The sequence below is a fragment of the Oncorhynchus nerka genome, linkage group LG14 (genome assembly GCF_034236695.1).
Source record: "Oncorhynchus nerka isolate Pitt River linkage group LG14, Oner_Uvic_2.0, whole genome shotgun sequence".
NCBI lineage: Eukaryota > Metazoa > Chordata > Actinopteri > Salmoniformes > Salmonidae > Oncorhynchus > Oncorhynchus nerka.
In genome coordinates this window covers 23,901,220-23,913,274 of record NC_088409.1, presented here as the reverse complement: position 1 = coordinate 23,913,274, position 12,055 = coordinate 23,901,220, and the positions used below count along the sequence as shown (strand labels likewise).

General features: G+C 47.3%; 1 protein-coding gene across 1 annotated transcript; it reads right to left on the bottom strand.

Moving 5' to 3' along the window:
* Window positions 1–74: 74 nt before the first annotated feature.
* On the bottom strand, window positions 75–10,926 carry LOC115124044 (KH homology domain-containing protein 4-like). The gene is given in 15 exon segments (XM_029653416.2): window positions 75–1,019; window positions 1,996–2,087; window positions 2,260–2,375; window positions 3,537–3,680; window positions 3,848–3,884; window positions 3,886–4,057; window positions 4,142–4,199; window positions 4,357–4,417; window positions 4,533–4,744; window positions 6,848–7,002; window positions 7,125–7,177; window positions 7,336–7,415; window positions 8,185–8,313; window positions 8,525–8,717; window positions 10,746–10,926. Coding segments are annotated over 15 exon segments (1,785 nt in total). The 5' UTR covers window positions 10,775–10,926; the 3' UTR covers window positions 75–765.
* Window positions 10,927–12,055: the final 1,129 nt, after the last annotated feature.

Genomic DNA, 12,055 nt, shown 5'->3' with positions numbered 1-12,055 from the left:
TGCTAGTCAGTTAAACCACCCATGTTCTCTCTATTGCATGATCTGTCAAACCAGTCTTGAAATAAACTCTCATACACAGAGATAATGCTAATTTATTCCACAAAAACATTAGAATAGTTGAGTCAATTGCATTTTATAAAAAGTCCAACGAGCATGTTTGTATGATCTGTACTCAAGGAAGGAAGAGGGAGATTTGATTAAGATATGGACCAAGAAAGAAAATGGGGATGGGGGAAATATATTTTTTAACAAAGAAATAACTTAGAATGCATTGAAATCTCTTCTACCTCAGTGCTTTTCTACACTAGTAAAACCAGGAGTGGACACGTTCCAAATCAACCAAAAACAGGGCACTATTACCCTCCATTTGTGTCTGTTCCTCAGCTGTCTCTCCTATACAGAGTTCAGAGTACACTTGAATCTGTGTGGAAGTCTGGGGCATCTTGCTGCTTGTCACCATGAATCCAGTCCATCAGTCTCCTGGTTGGCTGGTTGAGTCTGTTCTCTTTGTATCAGCCAGCCGGTCAGTTTAGTCCATTTCACACACACACTGCTTTACTGCTGAGCGCATGACAAAACTGTTTTAACGAAATCTAAGTCATCACAAAATAAATTCTATCAAGTAGAGGAGTAGGTAGGAGTGATGGTTCAGAGAAAAGGGGAAGAGGGGGGACTGGGGCTCAGTTTGGTGTGTAAAACATCATTATGGGACCCTCCAAAAGGCTCTAGGTGTCAGGGGAGGGTATGAGGTTTAATACTCCTGTGTTATGGGGCCATCCAGAAGGGCATGGGCTGCTGTGACTGTGCCTGCTGTGTTTTGGCACGTTGGGGAGGCGGAGGGGGGCAGCGGTACCCCAGAGTCCAGCCCGGGGATGACGTGGGGGTGGAGTGGGTTGCCCCAGCGACGTTACCATGGTTACCTGCCCCCAAGGTTTTGGGGGTGGAGTGGTCCTCCTCTTCGTCCGAGGAGTCACCAGCGTACGCCACGAGCCCCGTCTTCATCCTCTTCACTGAGGGATCTGAGAGAGATGAGAGAGGGAAAAACAGTGGGAGAAAGAGGGAGGAATGAGGGAGAAAGGAGAGGGGTGCGGGAGAGAGAGGGGAGACACACAGAGAGAGAGAAAGAACACAACCAAAGACCAGCACAAAGGTTTCAAAAACAACCGTTGGAAGTCAATTGTTTACCAACAGATAGGGAGAGAAAGTTAATAGATTGCATTGTGTTTGGCAGCAGTTGTGAGTTAGGTAGAGGAGGGGCATGGGTCAGCAGTGGCAGTCATTGGTCGGTGGGGAGCGGCAGCGTTAGGGCCGTCCAATCACGATGCAGGACAGCGCCACAGGAGAAGAGCCCCACCCCCATCCGGCATCCCACCCAGAGAGACATGGAAGAGAAGAAAAACACAGAGAAAGAACACAAAAAAAGAGAGAGTCTTGTTAGTGAGGGAGTCAAACACGGGCACAGACACTTCTGTCTGATGACGTCATCAGAAAGGGACGGGCAGCGAGGGGACAGCACCAGTTAGACAGAGAGGGGGACTCCCAATCTGAAATCCATCCCTAGACACCTCCTAGATGTCACAAGATGAGATGCCAGGTGTAAGCAGTATGGCAATAGATCAGCCTTACTCTTCTACAGGCCAATTGTAATTCTCTACATATTGCTTACACCTATAAAATACTCTCAGACCTACACAGTGCCTAGGGCTAGGGGTTGACTTAGGATCAACGACAGAGTTACCTGAGGCAGTGGGGGATCGAAGCTTTGCCCAGTTCATAATTCTGAACTGACTGACCGACTTTCAAAGCAGAACTTATGCCTGTCTGATGTAATCTGCTAGAACCTGTTCTGTCACGTGTGAGAACAGCATGTCTGCATGCAAAATGCTATTTGACTCTGACTATTGACAGCCGAGAGGCCGGGGGTGGGCAGCGTGCTTTATGGCTGAGGCCATGGATGGGGAGGGGTCAGGGGGTTACATGGGGTGGGGCCCTTACCCAGGGGGCCTTGCAGCAGCCTCCTCTCCTCCATCTTGGGTGTCATGCCTCCGTTCATTGGAATGGGTGGTGGAGGCATCAGCTGCCTACTGCTGGAGAGAAAGAGAGGGAGGGAGGGAAGGAGCGAAAGAGAGGGAAGGGGAGGAGTCAGTGTTGCACAACATCAATCACAAGCAAACACAAGCCTGCACACACGGTGTGTCCAGCATCTGGGATGAAGGACACTGTTATAAAGGAGAGCGACTCGTCGCCCCCATCTCGTACCTGTCCCTCTCCCTCGGCGGCCCGGAGGAACTCGGTGGCGGGGGTCCTGAAGCCTCTGGGCCGGGGCTGCCCACAGGGAAGCCTGCACCTAAATTAGTCATATGAATGGGTCCATGCTATGAGCAGAAAAACACACAGGCGCATTAGCACACATCCTCCCCTAAATTACTATTATTAATAGTAGGCCTACAAGCATGTAGTTATCTAAACTATTGAATGGAACTGAACTGCTAAGTTATTATTCCAAAACGTTTTCCTTTTCACTACACCTTATTTAAGCAGCTGAGAATAAAACTATTATTTTAAGTTTATGCATGCTCTGATTGCACATAATCCAAAAATAGGAATGGACTGTATTAAAGTAACATATCATTAAATCAAGAGGACACATTTAAATTAGGCCTGTGACGACACTTGTATTGCGATATTTTTTCCAGGGCAAAAATTAAAACAGGAAGCAGACCAAACACTTTGGTCCTTTAAAAACCTGCTGTATGTAAAACATGATGTGCTACAGCCTGGAAAATAAATCTAATGACTCTGGGGGACAACATAACGATGGTTGTTTCCAACATTAGGGCCGTTTTCCTAAAGAAGTTCATCCGTTTCATGTTTTGTTTCCTTCCCATGATACTGATATCTTACCTGCACTAATTTCAATATATACTGACGGCCTAGGAACAATATACTGTTCCTAGACCAGTTAACCCACTGTTCCTAGACCAGTTAACCCACTGTTCCTAGACCAGTTAACCCACTGTTCCTAGACCAGTTAACCCACTGTTCCTAGACCAGTTAACCCACTGTTCCTAGGCCGTCATTGAAAATAAGAATTTGTTCTTAACTGACTTGCCTAGTAAAATAAAGGTAAAAAATATATATATATTGAAGTACATTTGATGATTATCCAACAATACCTTTCCAGAATCTCCAGAATGTTAAAGGTCTATAAATCCAATAATACATGGACTCAGATAATAACAGCTATGGTTACAATGCTTTTCAATGAACGTCATAAGATCATAACAAGTTGACACTGAACAGACACTTAGACCCATTCAATCTCACTCACTCAACAACCAAACCGTTTCCACAGAATGCAGACAGGGACTCACAGAATTACAGACAAGAGTATCATAATGAATTGAGTCTAACAGAAAGAGGAACAGATATCAGATACATGGACAGAAGATAAGACAGGAAGACAACAGAAGCAGAAGGGACAAACTGGATGAAGGCAGCACATAAGGTGGAAGAATAAAAGAATGGGAAATCACCTGGTATCCCAGCAGACCGCTGTCCCTCTCGTCTGGCACCTCCTCAGTGAAGCGTCTTTTCTGCGGCGGATTGGCTGAGACTACAGGAGGCGGAGCTTTGGGCGGAACCGGAGCAGCGGGCGGGAAAGGAGAAGGTGGGAGAGTCTGAGGACAAAAACAACAACTTGGATGTAATGCATGTTGAATATATCATATATATATACAGCCTATCAAGAAAATGTTTTTCAACTAGTTTCATAACACGGATGTAATAGTCTCAATGTACTGTATTATAGGTCCAGACAAGTCTAAATCTGATTGACCAGCCTTACCTGTGGTAAAGTGACAGGTGCAGGGGGGAGGGCGACCGGTTGGGAGGGGGAGACCGGCAGGCAGCCCAGGGGAATGGGAGGGGGACAGCATAGGGGGAGGAATGGGCTGAGGGGGAGGTACAGGGAGGGGGTAGCTGGGCTGGTAACCCGATGGGGGGTAGTAAGGAGGCTGGGGGGGCATCCCGTTGGCCATGGGGGGCTGCATAAAGCCTGGAGGAGGAGAGGAAGAGGAACACGTCAGTACGTTGACACATTGTAGAGGCTGTAAAAGAGAAAGACAGCCAGAGTCTGTACCGGGAGTAGGCATCATGACACTCATCTGGTTGAGGAAGACAGAATACTCTGCATGAACCTGGAGGGAAGAGAGAACAGTCACAGATCCACATGACAAACAGCCCAGCTACATAATACAACGCACTTCACATGGGACAGCTTGAAACAGGGTTTAAGTGAAAGTATAGCAGTGTATAGAGAACAGAGTGCCAGTCAGTAAAACATTAGACACTCACAGTCTGCAGCAGGTTGTCACACAGGGTCTTCGCTGCAGCAAGGCCCTCTGGTTTGGGATGACTGGGGAAGAGAGAGGAGTTCATGTGTGCCTGGTGTCTAAGCTCTCTGTCTCTGAGCTAATACAAATCAACATGGACTTTACTCCCCCAGACTATCCATTAATACTGCTACTTACCTGATGTAGATGTACATCGGTTCGAAGGCCTCTCGCCCAGAGGCGGGCTCCAGACAGCCTGATCCCTTCCCCCTGAGGAAGACCTTGGCCCCAGTCTCACCCTGGATGTGCTGCAGGTAGGAGCTGCCTGGCCCTTCCACCCTCTCCTTCACTGAGAAGCCCTGGATGGCATGCTCCAAACCCACAAACAACTTTTCCTGCACATAGTGCATCTGAAAGGATATGGATGTGAGTTGACATTCAATGACATTGACACTCATAAAATAACATTGACAAACACACAAACTCTTTTCTTATTAGCGCCGTCAGCTAATCAGCCGGTTACAGACTCATTTTCAGCCACCTACTTCTTCCACTTCATATTAACTAGGCTACTTTTCATTTAAAGGTTTCAATTCACTAGTCCGCCGAGCCTCCTCTGGATAGAGTGAACGATATGCATCTTCTAGCAATCTATTGATAGGATAGGTGCCCATCAGTCACAAAGTGAGCGATGACAGGGAAAGGCAATGTGCTGTCTGTCCCGCCTCCTGGTACAATGTGTGTGCACTGTGGTTGGTTGCAGTCTAATTTCTTTACACAGGGAAGGAGAGAGCATGATGCTAGTGAATTTGCACACCCCACGCAGTGGACGGACGAGGTAACACCCCACGTAGAGTGCGTACGCGGTAGCGTCCCACGTAGAGTGCGTACGCGGTAGCGCCCCACGTAGAGTGCGTACGCGGTAGCGCCCCACGTAGAGTGCGTACGCGGTAGCGCCCCACGTAGAGTGCGTACGCGGTAGCGCCCCACGTAGAGTGCGTACGCGGTAGCGCCCCACGTAGAGTGCGTACGCGGTAGCGCCCACGAGAGTGCGTACGCGGTAGCGCCCACGTAGAGTGCGTACGTGTAGCGCCCACGTAGAGTGCGTACGCGGTAGCGCCCACGTAGAGTGCGTACGCGGCAGCGCCCCACGAGAGTGCGTGCACGCGGTAGCGCCCACGTAGAGTGCAGCAGCGCCCCACGTAGAGTGCGTACGCGGCAGCGCCCCACGTAGAGTGCGTACGCGGCAGCGCCCCACGTAGAGTGCTTACGCGGTAGCGCCTCACGTAGAGTGCGTACGCGGTAGCGCCCCACGTAGAGTGCGTACGCGGTAGCGCCCCACGTAGAGTGCGTACGCGGTAACGCCCCACGTAGAGTGCGTACGCGGTAGCGCCCCACGTAGAGTGCGTACGCGGTAGCGCCTCACGTAGAGTGCGTACGCGGTAGCGCCCCATGTAGAGTGCGTACACGGTAACGCCCCACGTAGAGTGCGTACGCGGTAACGCCCCATGTAGAGTGCGTACGCGGTAGCGCCCCACGTAGAGTGCGTAGGCGGTAGCGCCCCACGTAGAGTGCGTAGGCGGTAGCGCCCCACGTAGAGTGCGTACGCGGTAACGCCCCACGTAGAGTGCGTACGCGGTAACGCCCCACGTAGAGGACACAGTATTTGCCTTTGTGTGTTTCACATAGACAGCCACGTGGAGTCGTGGTGCATAGTAGACTATTTAATGTGCTTTGATTGACAACTGAACAGCAAGTGTTGACTAGTTTATAAAAAGTGTCAAACTGACTAAATAAAGCCATTCATAAATCATACAGCGTCCCTAGGTTTCCTTTACTAAGATGTTGGGACTAAAATAAGGACTGTAAATTGAATTTTACCCCCCTTTCTCCCCAATTTCATGGTATCCAATTGTTAGTAGTTACTATCTTGTCTCATCGCTACAACTCCTATATGGGCTCGGGAGAGACGAAGGTCGAAAGTCATGTGTCCTCCGAAACACAACCCAACCAAGCCGCACTGCTTCTTAACACAGCGCGCATCCAACCCGGAAGCCAGCCGCACCAATGTGTCGGAGGAAACACTGTGCACCTGGCGACCTTGGTTAGTGCGCACTGCGCCCGGCCCGCCACAGGATTCGCTAGTGCGCGGTGAGACAAGGACATCCCTACCGGCCAAACCCTCCCTAACCCAGACGTCGCCCCATGGACCTCCCGGTCACGGACGGCTGCGACAGAGCCTGGGCACGAACCCAGAGTCTCTGGTGGCACAGCTAGCACTGTGATGCAGAGCCCTAGATCACTGCACCACCCGGGAGGCCCTGTAAATAAGACTTTCATCTCAAGAGAAGACATGTTAAACGCTCCCTTACTTAGAAAATAGTCCTGATATAAGCCTAGGCCATACCCCCAAACAACTAATTCATTCATTTTCAGTCAATTAAAATAGCCCTGGCTGGCTACTTTTTCTATTTGGCTGGCTACTCTATGTACTTGTGGAAAACACTGCTTACCCCAGACTGGAAGTGTGGTCTGTGATGGTGGTTGATGGGGGGCTGGGGTTTGTGTTGCTGGTAGACTGGGACTGTGGCTCCGGTTCCGCTGTAGGAGGAGGTGGCCGCCTTCACCACTCCGTTAGTGATGATCTCCTTGATGCGGTTCACAGCTCCTGGAGAGAGAGATTGGATCGTCACAACAGAAAGTCAGGAAAGAAGGACCCTGGTTATCCTGATGTTCAGAAATGGTGATAATCTTAATCAAATTAGGAGAGGTAAATACAGATGTACTGACTGTCGACAAGCTCCCTGGTCTGGCCCTGGACGTGGAGATAGAGGGGTCGGTCCCTGACAACAGAGAGAGAAGCAGTCGGTCAGTAGCCTAAGACTTGGTTGTATGATGCAATCAGACAACAGATCCACTTGTCTGTATAGAGAAAAGTAAATACCAGTAACCTCTTTGGTAGAGCAGTGTGGTAATAAAGAAGGTGTGAAGCAGGACTCACCCTTGTGGAGCCTTGTACTTCTCCACTGCTGCCATGTATCGCCCCCTGGTGGACACAGCAGCACCGCTCACTTTGCTGATCTTCACACAATAGGAAGAAAAAGCTGGTCATTTACTGTCCTCAAGTGAGACATTTTCAGTCCCATACTGGTTTACATGACACTGATCCAGTCTGTTCATGTGTGTATCACACAGAGAAAGAGCTGGGTAAACATATTGGTTTACTACATGCCACTGATCCAGTCTGTACATGTGTGTATCACACAGAGAAAGAGCTGGGTAAACATACTGGTTTACATGACACTGATCCAGTCTGTTCATGTGTGTATGACACAGAGAAAGAGCTGGGTAAACATACTGGTTTACATGACACTGATCCAGTCTGTACATGTGTGTATCACACAGAGAAAGAGCTGGGTAAACATATTGGTTTACTACATGCCACTGATCCAGTCTGTACATGTGTGTATCACACAGAGAAAGAGCTGGGTAAACATATTGGTTTACTACATGCCACTGATCCAGTCTGTACATGTGTGTATCACACAGAGAAAGAGCTGGGTAAACATACTGGTTTACATGACACTGATCCAGTCTGTTCATGTGTGTATCACACAGAGAAAGAGCTGGGTAAACATACTGGTTTACATGACACTGATCCAGTCTGTACATGTGTGTATCACACAGAGAAAGAGCTGGGTAAACATACTGGTTTACATGACACTGATCCAGTCTGTACATGTGCGTGTCACACAGAGAAAGAGCTGGGTAAACATAGCAGTAAGTTTGACTGTTGACCAGATTGTCAATCAATGGGTCTAAAGATCATAATGATGTCATGGACTCTCACCTCGTCCTGTGTCTGTCCGCGGGTCAGCAGGTTCCGGCAGGGGAGAGGAACGTCGTTGATCTCCACCTCCGCCAGCACCAGGTCATCCTTCGCTTTCATAGGAGGCTGGGGCTTCCCTGCACCCACAACCTGGTGATGACAAAGATTCATTTTTATGTGTCGCATGCTAACATTTACAACAATATATCTCTCTCCAAAAGAGAGAGATAAAGAGCGAGGGGATTACAGAATTTGGAGGCGAGAGAGGGACAGACAACGAAGACAGAGAGAAGCCAGATTACAAGTGAGAGACTGAAAGCGTTTCTAATGTTTTCAGTGTAAGAGGTTTCCTGACCATTACCTTGTCTGGGGGTCCAGATGGTCCAGAGGGTCCTATCTGGGAGGGCTTGAGCTTGCCCTTGGCTACCAGCATGGCGTTGATCTTAGCTGCCACAGCAGCTGCAGCGTCCAGAGCCCCTGTAGGAGCCGCCTCCGCCTCCCCCATCTGGTCTGAACCAGGACCTGGGCCCGGCTGGTCCCATTTACTACGGCGACTGGGGAACAAAGAGGGGAGCGGGTGGGGGAACAGAGAGAGGGGGTAGGGGTAGTGAAAGAGAAAGTCAGGGGAGATAGTGAAGGAGGGAGAAAAAGAGGGCAATGGTAAGTGGAAGGGATGGGAGAAGCAGAGGGCAGAAGGAGAATGGAGGGCAGTGCAAAAGCAGCAATCACAAGGCCTCTCCCCACCCATTTCTGTGAAAAGCTGGAGGGATGGGTGCTGGAGAAACGTAGGCCTAACAACTCTCAGACAGAGCTACGGATGCAAAAATATATGATATACAAATGATAGTTTTAACCATTTGAGGCTATACAGTGTTTGTTTTACTCCCATGTCGTAAAAAAAAGAAATAAGATTTTGGGTTCTGATGGTGTATGTAAGTTGAGCAAAATGTTTTAGGTGACCGACCAATTTCACATGTTAGTTATATGCCTCCCGAGTGGCGCAGCAGTCTAAGTGTTGCGGCGTCACTACAGCCTGAGGTTCCATCCAAAGGCGGTGTCACAACCGGCCGTGACCTGGAGTCCAATAGGGCGGCACAAAAATGTCCCAGCGTTGTCTGGGTTAGAGGAGGGTTTGGCCACGGGGGCTTTACTTGGCTCATCGCACTCCAGCGACTCCTTGTGGTGGGCTAGGCACCTGCAGGCTGACTTCAGTCGTCAGTTGAACAGTGTTTACACCAACACATTGGTGTGGCTGGCTTCCGGGTTTAACGAGCAGGTGTTAAGAAGCGCAGTTTGGCAGGTCATGTTTCGGAGGATGCATGACTTGACCTTCGCCTCTCCCAAGTCCGTTGGGGAGTTGCAATGAGACATGATCGTAATATCACGAAATTGGGGGGAAATTTACAACAAAAATGTTTTTACGTTAGTTATAGATTTGTCTTTGAAAGCAAATCTAAGCAGTAGATCTTTTATGTGGCTATTTCTATGCTTCCTGTTCTTAAGTTTTGTTTTTGTGTCTTTTACATTTGGTTTTATACACCAGCTTCAAAAACAGCTGAAAATACAATATTTTTTGTTATGGAAAATATATTTCACAGGGGATTAGATGGTACAATGATTCTCTACACTGTACCTGCTTGTTTTGTCAAACTGAAATTAGGTGAACTAAATTACTACAATCAGGAAATAATTATTTTATTTCTACTTTGCACATTCTTCCACTGCAAATCTACCATTCCAGTGTTTTACTTGCTATATTGTATTTACTTTGCCACCATGGCCTTTTTTTTGCCTTTACCTCCCTTATCTCACCTCATTTGCTCACATCGTATAGACTTGTTTATACTGTATTATTGACTGTATGTTTGTTTTACTCCATGTGTAACTCTGTGTCGTTGTATGTGTCGAACTGCTTTGCTTCATCTTGGCCAGGTCGTAATTGTAAATGAGAACTTGTTCTCAACTTGCCTACCTGGTTAAATAAAGGTTAAATAAATAATTTAAATATATATATATTTATAAGTAAAAAACAATGTTTTTAAATTGATGTAGCAACTTCAGGTAGCCCCTTAAATGACTACATCAATTACAGGGTTCAGAGGTCGTAGGCTAACAAGTTAGTTTAGTCTTTGCCATCTAACGTTACAATTAATGTTAACTTTGTGGATTGAATTAATGTTGTTGACTTGCTAACGTTAGCTAGTTAGTTATCCAACAGTTTTGTTCACGTCGCTGTGCTTAACGTTAGTTAACTAGCAACCATACGTAGTTAGCTACTGTAGCTTAGCAAAACAACAGTTAGCGAGCTAACTAATCGATAGCTAGGTAACCAACTCACATCGATTTTCAAAAAAATAAACGTATCACCCAACGGCGCTCTTAGTTAGCTATATAACCAACAATTCTCTAAACTGGGTAACGACAGCTAGCTAGCTACACCGTTGGCTACTAAGCATACCCCGTAAATTAGCTACAAGCACTCCGCCATTACAAATTAACTAGCTAGCTTTGTGCTGCTCAGTCAGTGTTGGGCAAGTCTGTGGTCAAATGCACCGTGATAACGCAACGTTCTTTCAACTCACCCGCCGTTTTGCGTTCCACCAAATGACATCAATCTTCTATTTGGTTGAATTTCTCTTTGCGTAAAAACACTAACGTTAATACCGACTCCGCCAGACTTACAATATAGCTTGTCCAGACAGTGGAGTACTGCAAGAGCTTTCACTCTATGCGATATCGTTCCTACTTCCTGTTTTTGGGGGAAAGGACCGGTGCTGTGTTGAATTTTGCTTCCCTCACACAGATTATTTTCTTCGATCATGTGCGACGCTAGGGGACGCAGTGAGCGGGACCCAGCAGGCTGCGTCTCACCGGATGATGCAGTCCTGTGGCTGCCTGCTATCATCGTTTTCCTGCCACCCCAGGAGAGTGTTGCGGATATGAACCAGATTAATATCGGTTCAGGTTTCCCAAATGAAACCCCACAGCACACAGCTTGGTCTACGTGAAAATGTAGGACCAGACATCTTACAAGCAGGATGCTGAGGTGATGATGCCAGAGCCAGGTAAACTATGGTTGTTAGCCAGGTAAACTATGGTTGTTAGCCAGGTAAATGATGGTTGTTGTCACCACGTGGTGTTGTGCCTCTGTTTAAAAACAATAACATTGGCCCTATTGCAGTTTATTGCATGTGTAAAATGTATTGTTGTCAACCTTTTTCAATATGTGTGGTCCTTTGTGGACCGTTTAATTAGCCTAACTGTTTATTGACCTTTTTCAGTAAACTGATTTCCCCTCCAACTACAGGTTGTTTCTTAAAAACCCGTTTGCCTAGCTACCGTTGCCAACCATTATTTATTTATTTACCATGATTCACTCTTTATCGTTCAGGAATGTCTCTCCTTCCTGTACTTTGTAAGTAGGCTATCAGTCAAATTTAACCTTTTTTAATCCCCTTGGAAATTAGATCATGGATCTGCAGGCTAAAATTAAATACCCAGTGCCACATAGACTTAGCCTAATTTTAATGCTTATGTCTGAGTTTGGGTTATCAGGTCATATTGTAGCGGTATTTATTAGAGAGGGGTAAAGAAAGATTTTGTTCGGGCGCCAGGCAGGTATTAACCATGCCGAAAGGAAAAGAGTAGAATAGAGAGAGTACCACTACCAGACCCACACACATCAGCAGAAGAGACTGCCTAGAGTGTAGCCTGTTTACCAGATAGCCAGTGGAGAGAAAAGAGAATACCCACCATATAAAACCCACATCACAGCACAGGGGTAACCTAAACAAGAATACACACCATATAAAACCCACATCACAGCACAGGGGAAACCCAAACACGAATACCTCATACAATAATACTAATACTAATAATGGCAGAGCAATTC